At 36.7% G+C, this 19,610-nt stretch overlaps 2 protein-coding genes across 3 annotated transcripts; both read right to left on the bottom strand.

The window, feature by feature from the left end:
- Window positions 1-3,155: 3,155 nt before the first annotated feature.
- On the bottom strand, window positions 3,156-4,088 carry LOC125194964. The gene has a single exon (XM_048093176.1). It carries the CDS (start codon window positions 4,086-4,088, stop codon window positions 3,156-3,158), a length of 933 nt encoding a protein of 310 aa, XP_047949133.1.
- Window positions 4,089-6,656: 2,568 nt separating this feature from the next.
- Window positions 6,657-11,800, bottom strand: LOC125196008 (U3 small nucleolar ribonucleoprotein protein MPP10-like). Of its 2 annotated transcripts, none has more exons than XM_048094346.1 (14): window positions 11,066-11,800; window positions 10,897-10,946; window positions 10,182-10,308; window positions 9,912-10,001; window positions 9,569-9,679; window positions 9,264-9,401; window positions 8,518-8,586; window positions 8,393-8,434; window positions 8,181-8,249; window positions 7,901-7,972; window positions 7,768-7,821; window positions 7,545-7,686; window positions 7,133-7,195; window positions 6,657-7,012 (listed from the first exon to the last, which is right to left on the bottom strand). In XM_048094346.1, the coding sequence occupies exons 1-14, from the start codon at window positions 11,729-11,731 to the stop codon at window positions 6,993-6,995; spliced, it is 1,713 nt and encodes a 570-aa protein (XP_047950303.1). In that variant the 5' UTR covers window positions 11,732-11,800; the 3' UTR covers window positions 6,657-6,992. The 2 variants fall into 2 exon arrangements, with proteins under 2 accessions (XP_047950303.1, XP_047950304.1); XM_048094347.1 differs by having other exon boundaries at window positions 6,657-7,006.
- Window positions 11,801-19,610: the final 7,810 nt, after the last annotated feature.

Below are 19,610 nucleotides of genomic sequence, written 5' to 3'. Positions count from 1 at the left end.
AGAGACATATGGAAAGTGGACAGTTACTAAAAGGGGAAATTTAGACAACAAGGTATATCTGATGGCTGGGGGCTTTCTGACAGGTCTGGATAGTACATCTGAAAAGTAGGGAACAAAAGCAAAAGTAACTTAAAAGTAAAAGTGGTCCAATAAAGTTGATTTTGACGTTTTCTTCCTCACCAAGTATTGACAAAAATCATATGAACACAGACACCATAACTAAAACTTCAGATTCATAAATTCAAACTCAAGATCCATCGATTAAAATGCTTAAACTTAAATTAAACGGTAAAACTGCAACTTTACTTCTACTGACTGACATGCAAGGTGGTAATCACGGCGCAGAAAAGAAACTCATGCACGAAAACTTGACTAAACATAGCTACAACTTCGAATCAACAACTCCAGATAAGAAAGCACTCAGAAATTAAAAGCAATCACTAGATCTAACTTTCCTAGGCAGAATGAAGCAAACTCGAACCAAAGTGACATGCGAAATAGAAACTTCATAATGTAAATGTTGGAAAATAACAAAGTACTTCAAAAGAGCAACAACGATGAGTGTTTGCAAATAACTAACGATGAAAACAAGTAAACTTTAAACTAAGAAAGCGATTAAGATTGTTTTTGCCACTCCGGGCGATGATACTACTACAAGTGACCATGGCTGTGGCGAGGAACGAGAGGTAGGATAATGCTGAAGGATCGATCTTCTAGAGAGAATTCTACTAAGTGTGATTGTCGAACTGCGAACTTCAATATTACTTCTGTAGTGGCTGCTCGTAACACTCCAATTACAACTTATATTAAATTGTGGGTTCAATTTAATTAGTAAAAAGTAAATTGGATGAGCCCATATCCAAAACCTTCCATAGATCCCTGTCTGGGCCCAAAAGGAACTTAATATAAATAGGAGAATAAAGGAGACAGAATATCACAATTTTTATACCTAAAATTTTCGAAAATTTCGACTCCTCTAGCTGAAGAGGATTTCAAATTCTACTCCTATTCCCAAAAGGATTTCGTCTTCTTTATATAAGTCCTAGTATTCTGGTGAGATCAGCCCACACTGATATCGGAGTACAGTTCGGGAACCAGAGAGAAGATTTGTGGTCTAGTATTCAAAGCGTCACATGGAGAAGCAGCTAGCCATCTTCAATTCTTTGGAGAATTAATAAGGTATTTTTCCGCTCCATAAAAAAACATGTTTTAGGTTTCAATATTCTTAAAGCATGATTAATTCAAGTTATGAGCATGATACATGTAAGAATTACGCGAATAGATTTTGTCTAAATAATCTGCTAAATAGATCTGATTATTATGTGATTTATTGGTGTGATTAATAATTGTTAAATTATGTTAATCCATGAGACACCGCTTCTGCCAGTTCCATCAGGATGCTCATCTAGTAGATGATTCTGATGAAGATTTTGTCCCTCCACCTCCACCTCAGTCTGCAGTTCGAGGTCGGCATTCTGTCAGCCATACTGGTGGAACAGGTGAAGATATTGGTCTCAGTGATGTCTACCATTCTCCACCTCGGTCTTCTGTGCGAGATGAATTTTTCGGGGTGGATTTAGAGAATATGGTTGTTCAAGATACTCCTCCCTCTAGAATCCCTACTTCCACAATCGGTAAGGGGATCCGGGGCCTGTTTATGCGGAGAAGGCGAGACAATTGAACTAAACTAGAACTATTTTTATTTGGTTATTGAGTTGATCTTCGTGTTTGTGAATCGTGTACTCTTTATATTTGGCGTTTTCAAATTTTTAAAAACCCTATGTAGTTGAACTATGCAGTTGTTCCTTGTATTGATTTTTGTTGTATTTTGTGTATGGACATTCTGACTAGAAAAGCCTATAAAATAGGCGTTTTTAACTTTTTTTTTATTTTTTTCTTAGACACGCCAACGAAGTTGGCGTTTATAATTAATTAATTATTTTTTATTAATTAATTTAACTTTAAAACGCCAACTAAATTGGCGTCTTTGTACCTTATTTTTAAAAACGCCAACTTCAATGGCGTTTTATACTTCGGTTTTTTTTTTCCGAACACGGGCGTTAAACATTCTGACTAGAAACGCCAACCAGGATAGCGTCTTCGTAACTTTTTTTAAAAGGGGTAACTGCTTTTAAAGTCACCAACTTTCCCTGAATTTCGGTTTTTCCCACGAACTTTAAAAAGTTCGTGTAATGTCACGAACTTTATTGTCGGTTGTCATTTTCCCATGTCAGGTTTTCCGGTCTGATTCAAACTGTTCGTTTCCTATTAAGACAATGTCCAAATTCTTTTATCTTACTATCATTATCTCCGCCTTTGAAATAGCTTCGCGTGGGTACCTTGTACGCCTCAATTGGCACTCGGATGAAGAAGTTATGGCCATTATGATAGTACAAGGTCGCACAAAGTTCACAGCCTTCATCAAATGGCCATAACTTCTTCATCCGAGTTCCGATTGAGGCGTACAAGGTACTCACGCGAAGCTATTTCAAAGGCGAAGATAATGATAGTAAGATAAAAGAATTTGGACATTGTCTTAATAGGAAACGAACAGTTTGAATCAGACCGGAAAACCTGACATGGGAAAATGACAACCAACAATAAAGTTCGTGACATTACACGAACTTTTTAAAGTTCGTGGGAAAAACCGGAATTCATGGAAAGTTGGTGACTTTAAAAGCAGTTACCCCTTTTTAAAAACGCCAACTCAATTGGCGTCGTTGTACCTTTTTTAAAACACGCCAACCTCAATGGCGTTTTGTACTTCGTTTTTTTTTTCGCAGACGGGCGTTAAACATTCTGACTAGAAACGCCAACCAGGATGGCGTCTTTGTACCTTTTTTATAAAACGCCAACCTCAATGGCGTTTTATACTACGCTTTTTTTTTCCCATACACGAGCGTTGAACATTCTGACTAGAAACGCCAACCAAGAAGGCGTCTCTGTACCTTTTTTGAAAAACGCCAACATCAATGGCGTTTTAAATCAGAAACTTTTTCAAACCAGTTTTCATTCATAACATGCCCTGCAGAGCCACCTAAAGTACAATGCATGCAAATATAATTCAATACATAATTATAGATAAAATACCACAAGTCCAAATAGTAAACATTCATCATAAATCCAAATAGTACTCAATACATAAGTCTAAACAATCAAGAAGTTGGGCAGTTGCGCCTGTCGTGACCAGGTTGACGACAACTTTTACATTTGCGTCGGGCTCGTGGCTGGTCGGCTTCACGGACATCCATCTGATTAGGAATCCTAGTTGTACGGTATCGACAGCGACTTCGAGGCAATAACTGTCTTCGTGAATACTGCAAAGTCCATTCAGGCACGTCCCAATAATCTGGGTGTCTGAGTGGATTGAACACCCCAGAATATTGGTGTACCCAAACACTTGTGTGGTATACGGGGTTAACAAGCGATAACATGTTGTCATTTCTAAAACGCACAACTGCTGCTGCATGTGAACACGGAAGTCTCCACATCTGCCGCTTTTGACATTTGCAGTTCGACTCCAAATACTTCACCTTCCACTTGTTACCACCCTTTCCACCAACTCGACGTTGTGTTCGAACCACATAAATCCCTCGAATTGTGCTTGGTGCTCTTACATTATGTAACTGACCCTTTGCATCATTTTTGCACACCTTTTCATGCGCCCACGGGGTAAGTGGTGTGGCACACTGTGTTGATGCAATTGACCGCTGATTGAACCATTCTATTGTCCTCCAAAATGTCATATCAATGCAAGCTTTGATTGGGAGTTCTCTTGCGCCTCTCAACACGTTGTTGTAAGATTCCACCATATTAGTGGTCATCTCACCCCATCTTTTGTGATTGTCATACGCCAAATTCCATTTTTCTTTATCCACAGTATCAAGGTACTGCAAAGCCTCGTTGTTGACGTCTCTAAGTAAACGACGTCTTTTCTTAAACTTGCGCTTTTTGGTAGCAATACCCATTTTCCAAACCAACCTTTTAACCATGATACCTTTGTGATTCTGCAAAACATTCTTTCTAACATGTACCAAGCAAAACCTGTGATGACCTTTAGGTTCTTCTTTCCATATGGGAGAATTCATTGCATCTATGATTCACACATGCCTATCCGAAATTACACATATTTCATGCTTTGCTACATGCAGTCTTATGCGTTCCATAAACCAATTCCAACTTTCTTTGGTTTCCTCATCAACAATGGCAAATGCAACCGGCAAACATTTCTTATTAGCATCAAATCCAACGGCAATAAGAATTTTACCTCGAATCGTCCACGTAGATGAGTTCCATCAACTGTTAAAACTGGTTTGCATAGTTGAAAAGCCTCCACAGCTGGTCCAAAAGCCCAAAATACGTACTTGAAAACCTTGTTCATACCGCGGCTTAATCTGTCATCATGCAACCATTCGACAATTGTACCAGGATTTTGTCTCTGCATTTCATTCAAATAAGACGGTAAAACTTTGAATGACCACTCCCAACCACCGTATACAAGCTCAATAGTTGTCCTTCGAGCATACCATGCTTTCTTGTAACTAACTTTCACATGAAATCTATTTTCAATATCCGCCACAATAGCTTTTACCTTGTAAGCAGGATCGTTTTCTATCTGATGTCGAACACTCAATGCTATCATGGACGACCCGAGATTGGCGTGCCCATCATAATTGCGATCCCCCATACAAGTATGAGCAGTGGTAAACACTCTAATTTGCCAGTGTTCATCATGCTTTCTCAATGTTGCTCGACACTCCCACAAACATTTCGGTAATGACTTATCTTTCGGATTTCCTTGTGGGTACTTACAAACCGCATGTCATCTCTTTCCTTTACTTTCAGCAACTGTATATTGTCGGATTTTTTCCAAATGCCAAAAGGTCACGGCGGTCTTCAATTCCAACTTCGTTCTAAATTTGGAATGCAAACCGACATTGCTAGGATCTTTTTCACTCCAATAATGCACACTAGGATTAGCAGCCTCAAAGTTCTTTGGATCAAAACTATCATATGTACCTGGTAAGGTGCGAAAATAGTTCATTCCACGCTGTGGGAACTGTGGAACTACTCTTCTTCCAACTGTTGTTTCTCCATCCACTATTTCTTGAACTGCTGTTTCTCCATCCACTATTTCTTCAACTGTTGTTTCTCCAACTGGATCATCATCTGACGGATCACCATCTGAGTCTGTACTAACAGTGTTTACATCTTCTGAATCATAAGGTGATGGTGGATCAAGAAAGTCGGCTTTATCAGGACCTATAATGTCATCAACCACATCACAATTGTCACTGTCCCCTAAACGCACGCCTCCAACATCAAAATCTTGTGTTGCAGCGAAACTTGGTACTTGTGCTCTCGTAGACGTACCAACATCGTAACTTATGACATGATGACTATTTTGTTGAGTAATTGACGAATGCTCAACAAATAATTCAATTTGAGCTCCTTTAGCCATACTCTCACTGAACATTAGTGGCATGCATACTTCTTCTAGTAGAGTACCTATAAACGTGACTGCAGATCCAAAGCATATGGTACGTTTCCATATTATTTGAACTTTGTTTTCAAGTATGCTTATACCCATCCTTTCACAAATTATATCCACAAGCTCATTGTAGGATATACATTTGTCCAACATAATGAATCCTGATGAGAAAGGAGGATCATATGAAATAACTGGTCCGGAAATTATCTTTCCACCCCAATATAAATTGACACACCACGGCATAGTATCTGCAATAACTCAGCACAAAAATAAATATGTATTATTTTTACACTTATCATTATGTAGAAGAAACTTTATACATCATCAATATTTTTGTAATCAGTTACACAACAATGTATACTTTCATAACAATCCATCAAATATTGGTCAAAAATTATGTATACTAACCGAATAGGAGGACTAATGAGTGGAAGAATAGGCCAAAATCAAAATCTTCTCTCTCAAATCGCCGATTGGATCGTCCCGGGCAAGGGTTTCGCGCAGCTTGATGGTTTTTCGCATTTGGGTTGGCTTTAGCATTATGTTCGTCATTTTTGGGGGAAAACTGGACTGATATATGTCCGCGATAAAACACCAACCACGTTGACGTTTTTAACTAAGACACGCCAATGAATATGGCGTTTTTATAATAATTTTTTTTTTAAATATGGTTTATTTTGCTAGAATTCGGCTTAAAGACGCCTACTGAAAAGACGTTTTAAAAAACACGCCAACAGCATTGGCGTTTTTCCAGTAAAATAATGTATTTAAAGTAAATCAAAAATAAATTGTAAAACGCCGGTTTAGATGGCGTTTTACCTTAATAACACGCCAACGCGGTTGGCGTTTTTCCCATAGATGGAAGAAATAACAAAGTGGGTACATTTTCGTTATTGTAGTAGTAAATGCCCCAAACATCCGATTTTCTCCGAGGAAATCGATCCACAAATCCAGCTGTCTCTCTGGGATTGAGAGTTAGATTTTTTGAGTGTTTTCCATTGTACAAGTTGAGGTGTGAGTTCTCTTGTACTTTGATTAATTGAATAAAAGATATGGTTATTTTCTCGTGGACGTAAGCTACATTGGCCGAACCACGTGAAATAAATTTCACACTGCGTTGCTTCATGCTCAAAACAACATCGCAAATAAATTGAGCAGAAGCTAATGAAGTTGAATCAAGATTACCAATCGACTAATATCATTCTCCCTGATCGGATAACAGTCTATTTCTTCTGTATAAATTAATAAAAAAGGAAGGTTATGTTTACAATGGTGGAGTGCGTTTAAGACGCTCACATATGGCAAGCCAAGATCAACACACCTCCAATTGTGTGATTATTCCGCGTATATATTCCTCCACTTCACTGCCAGTTTCTTCCTTCTTCCACTTGCATAATTATTGAGGCCACGAGACTATAAGAAGACTACCGGGCACGGACGACACTCTGGCTAGTTTACAGCAGTAAAAGACAAGAAAACATTTCATTCAAAGTGCCATTCATCACTCCACGGTCCCTGCAACTTCAAGCAGAACAAAACCAAGGCAAATCAGTTTTTTTACCCTGAGTATTTCACATTTATGTTGCTAAAACAAAATGCAGAAGTCCAGGGACCAAATTGAAATGGATATGACAAAATTACCATTCTCGGGTTTCTTCAATGTGCTTAGCTGTGTCTTTACTGCCATTCGTTTGACAGACTCAGCTGTAATTGATTCAACAATTCAGAGGAAAAGCATATTAGAGACGACAGAAGGTGCAGAATGTTGTGCTACACTAAAATAAACTACATCAAAAATAGAAACTGTTTTCATTTAGGGCCGTTCATTAAAAATATAAACTTTTGAATCTTTCTATTTTTGGACGTGGGCTCCACAATCCAATAACACTACTTCCACTACCTTTTCTCTTCCTCTCTCTTACTTTACCAATTGTGCATTAAAACTCGTGCCGAGTCAAAAGTTTCTATTTTTCGAATACGGAGGTAGTAATGAAGATGATGGGCTAGTTTACACAGTAAAACTAAGGTATTCACACTCAAATCAACATTTTACCTTTAAACTGTCTTTTCTTCTTTGCCCTTCTTCTCTTTCTATCTTCCTTTGTTAGCTCAGTTTCTTCTTTAATGTCGCCTTTACCAGAAAATACTTCTTCCGGAGCTAGCATAGCTGCATCAGACACAGCCAGAGGTGCAACCTACAGACAGAAAATGGTTACAACAGATACGCTGCACAGAATAATTAATACAACAACTAATGACCTAAGCCCCAAATATACCTCTTCCATTGCCAGAGCAGGGACATTTGCTTGTATGGACATGTCTTCAATAACCTGTTCAGAATGATGAAATACCTTTAATAATCGATAAGGTGCTTCAAGATGATGTGGAAATAAATGCAAGAAACATTACCGGTTTTGGACAGAAGTGGAAATGGGATAGAGCATCCAATTTGAGGCAGAGAGTCTTGAATAGCATACTTGCCTGAGAATGTAAAGAAAGCTGACTATCAGATAGAGTCAACCTAGTTTCTGTGCAACTATTGAAAGACCATCACATGTGGCGTGGATGGAGAAAAGGAAAACCCGATTACCAATTGTGTAAGCAATACAGTGTAAAAAGAACATAACTTAATATAAAGTCAGGTAAACAACAAAGGATGGCAGAGGAGATATAAATGTTATATACGCACTTCTTTCTTTTGTTCATCTGAGAAAGACAACGCAGTAGACACGAGGCCAGTCTTTTGAGCATACTCGTCCTGCATTAAAAGGAGGGAAGTTGGTTAGGTTGGGAAGAAAAGCTTCAAATTCAACAGGTCAGGACTTGTCATAGATTGCAAAGAGACTAATAACAAAAAAAAAACATATAGAATTCAGATCATATTCCATTTAATAGACTCACCTCATAAAGTTCAGAAAGGCCCTTTTTGCTCTTATTTTCATCCTGAAACATTGAAATTGATTAATATTGCATGACTTAACAAGAGAAAAAAAAATAGAGATTCAGAATTTCAGAGAGTAAATTACCATTTCTTTTCTCTCTTTTGGTGCTTTGTTTAATAAAGTAGGTGGCCTCTGGACATCATCAAATTGTCCCTACACATGGCATCGAACATAATGTTAGTTATATACCTAACAATGAAACATATGAAAGAGCTTGATGATATATACATAGTTTATCTTTTAACACAAGTAACATGACAAATATACATTCAGAGAAAAATAATAAGTATGAAACATTGATAAATCCTGACAACCATCCAAAATGAGAACAAGGACAAAAAAATTGAAGAACTTCTACAAGCACAAAGCCAACATCTATCCAGATGTCTCTCCCTTCAGAGAAGGAATATCTACAGACTACAGAAGAAAGTTGGATTTTTAAAGTAGGGGATAAATGCAGTAACCACCAGCTCCAGAGCTCCAACCCTTGCAGAACGGGGGTAAAGAAAGAAGCTAAAAGTTATTTTGAAGATTAACCTCAAATATATGCTATCAGTCTGCAGCTGTGGACAAACAGATATTTGGGGTTAAGTACTTTCCTTCTCCTTTATAGCAAAGGTTTTATCATGCATTTACTAATGAGTGATAGGCTGGGAGGAAGAAGTTGGGTTGTTCTCCTTGGTCAGTCCTAAACAGTCAGTCTCATGAATTCATATATTATTATATACAATAGCAGATGTGATTGATTCTGTTTATAAACAGTAAATAAAAGCAGTTTCTAATTCATGAGAACCAATGAAAAGTAAGATGCAGCACGGATGATGACATACCTCAATTATACGTTTCATAATAAGTTCTTCAAGAGATGCAGTGTTCTCCACTGTTGTAACAGGAGGAGGTCTCACATTTTGGTCAAAATCCATATCGACTTCCAAAGCACTATTTTTTGGTCTTTTAGCAGCATTAACCTGCCATTAGACAACAAAATTAACATACATGAAAACCAAGTCCTATAAGCATAAGATCTTGGCACCAACAGCTTGACAAGCCCTCTAAATCACAGCAACAACTGGGAACAGTGGCACCAGGTAAACAACACTGAAAAGAAAAACATATGAAAGTCGAAATACATTACCTCCCCCTGCATTGTCCATGTCTTTGGTTCCAAGTTCGCTCTTTCCATTTCTTCTATCTCAGCACGGAGTTTCTCTAGCTCTTTTTCATGGGTAGAAAGACTTTGTTTTGTCTGTAAGATTAGATTCGAGGAACAAGAAAAAGAAAGATCAAGATATGAATTGATTCAGAATAAGGGAAGATAATACCAAACACATATAGAGTAAATTATAATTTCTCCTGATTCTACCACAATGATGAGAAGCAATCCAAAAGGAGAAGAGATGAAGCTGCATTTACTGAGAAACAGGTACCGAACAAATATATCTAAGAAAAAAAAAACTATCGAAGTATGTAAACTTTACCTTGCCCTGAATATTTGCCTTTTCCAGCTCTTCTACCTTAGCACGGAGTTGCCCCAACTCTTTTCCATGGGTCGGATGACTTTGTTCATTCTGTAATTACAAGAAACAAGAATATTAAAGAGCAAGAATATCAATGGATACACATAAAAGGGATAAGCAAAGCAAACAGCTTCAGTTAGAAAATTAGAAAATTTCTTGTCCTCACTACTTCACACAGATGTGGAGCAATCCAAGAAGGAAGGAAGTGGCTGTAAGGATAATATAGATAACCTGGTCGCTATCATCATCCTCTGGTTCGTCCATATCCATATCCATGTCTTCTGATTCTGATTCATCTTCATACTTAGGTTTTTTCTTCTGGCTGGTTTTCTTTTGAGAAGTAAAGAAGTCGTCATACCTTAACCCACAAACAGATAGATTGTTCAATATTAGGCATACACAAATCAAATTGATTAATCATTTTACTACTGTAAAACAATGAATGCATAACAAGGAACAGCTTCTTAAAAATAAGGCATTCACACTTCAAAATACCCCCCTGTGTGTGAATAATAGAACCTCATTATTGCATATCTAAACAACAAGGTAACTAAAAGCTTATATTTTTGAAAACTTTCAACCTTCATCAAGTTGCATTCAAGTTGTAGTATTGTAGGGAACAACTCTGTATGTCAAATAACAAATCCATCCAGTAACAATGCAGGCAGAATCAATTTGTTTAATGACCATGAAATCATCTGCAGAACACAGCTAGATGATTTTGAGATATACATATTTCATGGTGTGAGAAAATCCATCTGTTCTGACCCATAAATCCCCATAGTAAATTAGACAGATAAAGTAACCTTATGTAGCTCATTTAAGATCCATTTATTTCATTTTCATCATCTTCTTTCAATTTATTTATTTCATTCTACACTTGTGAAATCGCACACAATATAATTGAAATAAAAGGTAGTGAAAGCAAGAATAGTAGTAACCAGACCTTGCATTCTCCAGGTCACTCTCATCATCTCCGAGCCCCATAAGTCCAAGCTGTAATAGGCATCATGAAAGTGAACATTAGCTCGACTACATCCCATAAGCAATTACATAATAATCGAAAATGCAACAGATCATTTAGCACAACCAATATGTTGTTTTGCAAGTTATACCTCATCATCCTCGTCTTCACCGCCTTCTTCGCTTTCATCTTCCTCGTCCTCATCTGCAATTTTGGCTCTCTTCATCTTATCCTTCTTCTCTTTCTTTAGACCATATTCCCTCTCCTCGTCTTCAACCAAATACTCCTCCAGTTCCTTTATCTTTAGAAATTTATCCTCTACTCCCTTCACATTTTCACCATTGCCATCCTCATCCTCAGCATCATCCCCATCCCCATCTTCCTCTTCGTCGGCGTCGTCATCCTCGTCCCCATCCTCATCGTCATCATCATCAAAATTCTCACTTTCACTCTCATTATTTTGTCCAATTTCAAGCAAATTGTCTTCTTTTACAACATCTCTGTCCAAATTGAATTGCTTTTCGATTTCAGATGGATTCTTCTCGAAATTCCTGAGATGGCGGCGGAGGGAGGAGAGGAGGGGCTGGGATTGGAGGTCAATTTGCTGCCATATCTGCTCTGCATCGAAGCCTTGCGTTGAGAGGCGAATCAACAGAGGTTTAGGGACATAAGGATTGAGGGAAGCAAACAAGGTCTCAGAGGCTAAACGAGCCAAATTCGAGAGCTCATGAGATGGCGTTAAGTAGAGCGGTGCCTCAGTGGATGCGAGCCTGTTAAGAGCGTCCAAACCAGCTCCGTCGTCAGCGGCTGAGGCCATGTTGCCGGTCGATGGCAATGGTTTTGGGGCAAGCTAGGGTTTATGTGACCAAATAAAACTGAAAGTAATCTATACAATTCCATTTCAAAAATGAATATAACCTTTTCGTAATTGAAAAAATATATATAGATTATAGCATCTCCAATGGACCAATGGAGATAGTGGCTAGCCACTCTCTCTTCATGCCACGTCATCAGCACTAAAATTCCACCTACATTTTAAGTAAATAGGCTAGCCGCAATAAAAATAATTCAATTTATGGAATTAAATTAATGACAAATTACGGAATTAAATTTACGAGACATATACGAGAAAATTCATTAATTTCATTTTTAAAAAAGGTACATTGATTAAAAAAAATTACATTAATTAAAAAAATTACATAATAAAAAAAACGGGCTTCCACACACGAGCCCTGCATCTCTCTACTCCTCGTCCTCGTCGCCGTCGCCGCCGTTGCCGCCGCCACCTGGGACCTCCACATCTGTGGCATCTGAGCCCGCGTCTGAGCCCCCCAACTGTTTCCTTGCGGCATCCAAATCGACCCGTATGCTCTCGAGCATCGAGTGAAGAAACCTCTTCTCCATGGGGTCAGTTGCAGCCTTCCAATCTTGGAAGACCATGTACATCTGTTCCCGCGTTTTTTTGACGCGAAAAGAAGGTGAGCGCGGGTGGGGGGGTTGCCGACTGGACCTCCTGGGGCGATAGGGGGGAGGATCCTCTCGCTGCCTGTTGCGCCCGCCCTTGGCCAACCGAACGAGTGCGGCGAGCAAACGATGGAGGGGACGGAAACTCCTCAGCATCCGGGGGGAGGTCGTGGAACCGCCGCTGCTGCCGCTGTAATCGCCGGAATAGTTCAGCTTCTGCTTCATCGGCCACCCAACGTCGATCCCCGCTCGGAACTTCTCGGAGTCCTTCAGCACCAGATAGCAGTTCCAGTGGGTGAACAGACTCTCCTTATAAGTCCCCGGCACAGGGAATAGACTCTCTGCTATCCTCCTGCAGTCCTCCTTAGTCTACCCACTAGTCTGCATGCAGAGGGCGTTGGCGTACAAGCCCGAAAATCGGCCAACCGCGGCCCTTATACGTTCCCACGCCTTCCGGCACTCCTCCCCGGTGTAGTCCTTTCCATGCGGGCAGTTACTCTTGTAAGCTGCTCTCATCTTAGCCCACATGGGGAACGTCACAAACCGACACCCACGCCTTGGACAGGGTGACGTTCTCATCGTCCGTCCACTTCCTCCGTGGGGTGGTGTCGTCAATAGCCAGCTGCGACGACTCGCCAACCACCTTGCTCTTCCCCTTGTTCTTCTTCTTCTTCTTCGGCGCGGCCCGACCCCGCTCTGCTCCCCTCGTTGGAATGGGAGTGTCCGCCTCCTCGACATCGATCCCCAACTCCTGTATTGAGAAAGTCTCATCCCCAGTGAACTGCGTCTCCACCGGGGTCGATGTGTGAGACGAAGCCGTAAAAAAGTCAAGAGTGGGACGATAGACCGTGTCCCCCCCCCCTCCCAGCGACCACTACCGCAGCGGAAGACACGGAAACCAAACAGGTCCTAGAACGGATCTATTTAGGTGATTATGCATTCGACTCCAATTTCATGCAATTTACATAGATCTATAGATATAACATCAAATAAACACATAATCATGCAATTTGATGTAGATTCGATTGTTACCTCATTTTGATCCATCATAGGATCGAAGTTGCTAGCTGCACCACCCGGAGATCCTTGGTTTATCGACCGTGAATCTTCCAACCTATTCCCTAGTCCTTGATTATTCATCCGTGTGGGCGGATCTTGAACAACCAAAATAGTCTTGATGAGATCTAGGAGGAACACTACACCAATCTATCTATCTCGATTCAATTCTATGGATTAGAATGAACAAGACAAGATCAAACCAAAACCCTAGATCTCCTTGTTCTATGGCTCGAAAATCGAGGCAAGAAGGAGAGAGAGAGGCCGAGTGATCGGCGGCTAGGGTTAGGGTTTAGAGGTGTGACTTGTGGTGTGCTAGGGTTTCCACATCTCATCACTATTTATAATGGACTTGTTGGGCTAGGTTGGGGATCCATGGAATGACTTAAGTGTTGGGCTCACCCATTAGATAAATTACTAATTAAATCAAATGACCCATGATTTAATATATTATCAATGGAATATTATTTTATTCCACTAAAGAATAATATTGCACTCCCACTTAAATCACCAAATTACAAATAACTTGGGTCCATTTTATTTTATAATATTTCCCGCGTTTAAGATTATCTTGATCCATCAATTTAATTCTTTTGTCTGCTATGTGACTAGAATTAAATTAATTCTCCAAAGAGTTTTTCTAGTTTGAAACTTTATTTATTATTCGTGGAATAAATTCCAACTGCGCAGTTTTCTGAATAATAAATTCCTCTTTCAAACACCTCTTGGGGATCACCCTTTAGGGATTTAATCATACCACACTGGGCACGCGAATTCTATGAAATAATATTCCAATACCTTCATGTTATTCAATTACTACCACCCAAGATATCATGAACTTGAGTTACGTACAAACTCTCACATATTGATAAGTCAAAGTGGCGTTTGATTGAATAAACAATATTGATATTAATATCATAGACTAGAAAATACTAAACTTTCTTGAAATATATTCTTTCAGTAGATAGCAATAAAGAATACATTTCGGATTAGATCCTTTCAGTGCTTTACCACACCGGTGTTACTAATCTCATCTTAGGTAAGAGAGAATTATCACAAACACCGCAACCGTTCCAATAGGTAGCCAAAGCCTATCTAGGTTGTGAATACGTTTTTCTTCTTACTAGATCTGGCCAAGTCCCCTACTGGAAAACTCATGAGGAGATTCATCGAATTTCCCTACTTGACCTTCTTAGTAAAAAGCCTTAGACTTGTTTATCATATTTCAATAATAAACCATTTATATTATATTATTTATTCTCATAAATAGGTAAACAAGTGGATGTGGCGTTTCTCGTATACATGCACAAGCTGACTGTACAAAGGCATGTACGCTCGAAGCATCTTTTAGTATACAAACCCCAACAATCTCCCACTTATACTCAAAGAATGCTTTCGAGTATACCAACCGCTTTATTGGCCTTGTGCTACACATTCACACACATTTTCTCCCACTTATACTCAAAGCAGGCTTTGGCCACTATGTACTCAAAACTATAATTCTTTAAAAGAATCTACCAACATAGTTTTCTAGAGTACATAAAACGAAAATATACTTGTAATTTATAACCTTAATTCTTGCTAAGGAGCACGATTATTTGATCAAAATATTTCTAGGCCCTTTGATCCAGTGGAATAATTTTATGTGCCTTTCTCAAGTGCACTTATACATATTCCTCTATCAAAATCCACTATTTTGATCCTTCTGAATTTCTACTAATTAAAGTAGAATACTTATAGCAAATATAAAGTTTTAATCATGTCGAATATGATTCCCAAAACTTTAATTATATAATACCAACTTAACTTGGTATTATCCTTGCTATATAATTTGTGATGTAAATTTATGCATGAACATAATTACCTCATCACAATGACTAATTGGAAATTAGTCCTTATGACAAAATAAAACCGAATGATTGCATTCTTTGTTTTATAGTCATAAATTCCAAGAGTTCATTTATTTAACCATTTGTTGTGATCTTTAGAAATACTTTCTTTGGAAATCCAAAAGTAATTCTAATTTTAATAGCTAACTTGGAAATGTCTTTTAATGTTATTAGAGTCTTAGAAAGTGTGCAATTCATCACTTCTTTCATTCTAGGGTGTGAACCCTTTTAACTCTATCAAACATTACCTTAATTCCATTTATGAATATTCTATGAGACAAAATTTAGCTCCCACTTTTAAAAGTAGAAAAATACTAGTCTCAATATTCTTTAAGGCTATTAAAACAATTTAAATAGTGCTTGGAGTTAAATTCATCCTAGTTTAATAAAATGAGCTATGAAGCTCTTATTAAACACTTAGAATTTAATCATTCATTAAGAAAAGCTCCCACTATTTTAATTATCACTTTCACAACAAAATAAATAAAACAATAACTAATCAAATAGTCAACTCTAGGCTTGGAACATTAAAATAAATTTAATGTGCACACTATATTTACTACACAAGAATTTCTAGTATTTATAATAAATACTTATCTTGTTTCTAGTTGAATTTAATTTACTTGTCTTGTAATCAATTATTGTGATTATTTTTCTTACACCTTTATTTGAACAAACGCGATCATAAGATCATTTTATTTTGTATTGAATCCATGTCGAACATTAATGTTCTATTGACTCATCAACAAAATAATGGTTCAAAAGACTTAAGGATTAAAGAAACTTAATAATCAATATTTCTAGAAGAAAACTTCATAATAATTGAATCAACAAATTTAATCACAAGTAAACATTTTGATATTAACCATGTTACATTTGATGTCATAAATAATTGGATAATCAAAACTTCATTTATCTAATAATGCAAGCATTATAAAATGACATCGATAATCCAAAAACACAATTGATAAACTAGGAATAAAATTCCATATCAATAATCCATATGATATCAAAACCAAACAATATCAAAAACTCTTAAAATTCAACAATGTAAATAAAGCAAAAATAAACTCTTCTGACTTGAACATGATCATCTCAAAAGTCCACCCCTTCTTTTCATCTTTGTTTGAGCAATCACAAGCTTGTTATAAAGCTCCAAAAACGAAAACCTTTTGTCGCTAAACAAAATTTCATCTCTGACTTCATTAAAGCTATCTGGAAGCCCATCAAGGATCATTATCTGTTGGGTTTCTGGGTCAACTTTCCCCCCCGACAAGTGAAGTTTATTGAAGTAGCCAAGCATGACTAGGGCATATACCCCCACGTCTTGGCCCTCTTCAAACACATCATGCCTTAAATGCTTCACAGCGATACCAGCTCTTATCTTAGAGGACTTTTCTTCAAACCACGTGGGCTTGTTGACCAACGGCCTTTTGGGTTTGTCAAACCTCTCAAGGGCATTGCCAACACTGGCTAAAACGAAGCCCTTGAGATGACATTCCGCGGTATGCCACTGATCACGAAACTCCTTGTCCTCTCCTTGTAGATGGTATGTGGGCGGACGATCCTTGCTGAGAATCAACCTCAAGTCATTGATCAAACGATCAACATCAAGCTTACTTTTCCATTCCTTAAACAATTCAGAGTCATGCTTCCTCGAACTAAGTATGGCATAATAAATATCCCAAGTATCAATCATCTTTCGTTCAAGCTGAGAATAAATACCAATAATATAAACATGTAAAATTTCAAAGAATTGCAAATAACCACAAAACAATTCATCAATTTTACATCCACAAAAATCAAGCACAAACGTTCTTCTACTAGGAAGCCGAGTCTTATTCATGCAAGAAATTCATTATTTTTACTGGCCACAATGTCGACAGATAGTCCAGAGACCATAAGAATGGCATGGCTGACTAACAATGCTAAAGCGTATAACCATAAAATTAAGCACTAAGGATTCTTTACTTGTGCGTGAACTCCTCTAAAGAAAGGTCGAACCGGACAAGCACCTCCTCCTATAGCTCCCTCTAAGCATTATTAAAATACAATCCTTATAATTTCGCAGCAATATTGCTCCGGTAAAGACCAGTCGCGATATTACTGAAAAACTAATTTTACGATTTTAATAACCTTTATCTAGAGAAGTCAAAACTTACGAACTGGTAATGTTCCTCCCGTAAAGACAGGCCGGTCACTACTTCGCACTAAGACCAATTTTATGGAGGCCATATACAAACGTGTTGTAATTATCGCTTCATATTTTCTTGTTGGTGGTTTTAATAGTTTAATTATCACTTAAGCAGATAAGGCAGGTATCCACATTCAAAGAATAATTAAACATGTACTAGCTATGCATGCAAGGCAATAAGTACATAGGCGATGCACGAGTTAAACTAGATTTTAACAAATAAAATCATAACTCAAATTAAATATCCATCATTCATCAATAAAACATGTAAACACATTTACATAAGGTTCACATAAACATAATGACGAAACTTGATCATTTAATTAAGCATCTAAAATAAATAGATAGAATTAAAATTCCATCTTCACATAAACAAGATTATCTAGACATTAAGTCCAATCTTAAACAATCATACATTATTAGTTAAAATAACGTATCTTGATTATTAGAATCACCTTTTAATACTATTAGGATTTACTTAGATAGAATTAATCCATCCTTATCCTAAAATTAATGTCTAGGTGTATATCATAAAAGATTAGCTAAGTCTCAATTTAAAATGCCCACTTGGATATATAAATCCGCATTTATCCAATTAAGACTAAATCCATTTAAAACACACCAATTAAATTTGAGAACTAAATTTCTCTTAGCTTTCATAAAATCACATGACAAGAAGAATCTTATTACATCTTTAATTCAAAATGATGTTTTCTAGATGAAATAAAATTCACCTTCATCAAAATTAAAGACAAAATTCAACTTAATAAATAATTAAGGATTTTAATAGCAAAATTAATGCTCTATGAATTTTCATACCTTTAAATCACATTTGATGTTATCTAGATGAAACAAATTCACCTTCATCAAAATTAAAGATAAAATTCAAATTAAACTAGGAATTGAATTCCAATTAAAATCCAATTAATCATTTAACACTTTAATAATTTAGGATTTAAGTAGCATGTTAATGCCAAATGAATTTTTCACTTCTTTAATTAAACCGATGTTATCTAGATGAAATAAAATTCACCTACATCATATTAAAGACAAAATTCAAACTAGGAATAGGATTCCAATTAAAATCCATCCAATTATTATACATGTAATTTTCGAAAATTTTAAAGGTTTAAAACAATTGAAAAACTCATGTCTTTTCCTTAGGTATATATCTAGGAAATAATTCCATAACACACCAATTAAAATATAGACAATTTTCAATTAAACCTTAAAATTAAAACATGAAAGCATATTAAGAGAATATTCTTTAAAATTCCATCCAATTAAGGAAAAGCCAAAAATTAGATCAATCAAATATTGAATTTCCTTATGTTAATTACCATGATATTATCTAGATGGAAAGAATCCATCAAAATCAACTAATTAACAAATTAAATCAACTTATTTGACCTAATTAATCAATTGGCAATATTTTAAAGAAGGCAATTATTCTCTTTAAATTAGAATCTTGACTTAATTGCAAAATCATTCTAATTCCCACAAGATATTTTAATTATTCTAGGTTTAGGATTTTAAACCACAATTATAAATAGCTTGCGTGTTAAGAAACGAAATGTAAACACGAAAAACAAAATGCATATTTAAACATCTAGCATTTAGCAATTTAAATTATTCTTGCATATTAAGAACATAAAACTATAGATCTAATGAATACTTGCTTAGATCTAGAATATTCTTGTGAAAAACTCAAATAAAATTCGAGATTCATAATATTCTTTCATCGATCCAAGTATTCAATCATGGACCACTTTATTTCTTGATTCAAAAACATATATTCACTTAAACACATACATATATGTAATCATCAAACATATAATCTAGTACATATTACTTAGAATATATAGATCTAATGATGTTCATCATAGATCTAGAATATTTTTGTGAAAAACTTGAATAAAATTCAAGATTCATAATATTCTTTCATCGATCTAGAACATCATATCATAGATCCAAAAATAAAATCAAGAAAAACATAGATCCAACACATATTGCATTATTTTCGAAAATCCCAAGTTTTAACACTATAATTTTCGAAAAATTCAATTAATCAAATACATAATCAGAGCCTAAAA

Source organism: Salvia hispanica, chromosome 6 (genome assembly GCF_023119035.1).
Source record: "Salvia hispanica cultivar TCC Black 2014 chromosome 6, UniMelb_Shisp_WGS_1.0, whole genome shotgun sequence".
In the NCBI taxonomy this organism is placed as follows: domain Eukaryota; kingdom Viridiplantae; phylum Streptophyta; class Magnoliopsida; order Lamiales; family Lamiaceae; genus Salvia; species Salvia hispanica.
This window is presented reverse-complemented; position numbering and strand designations above follow the sequence as displayed.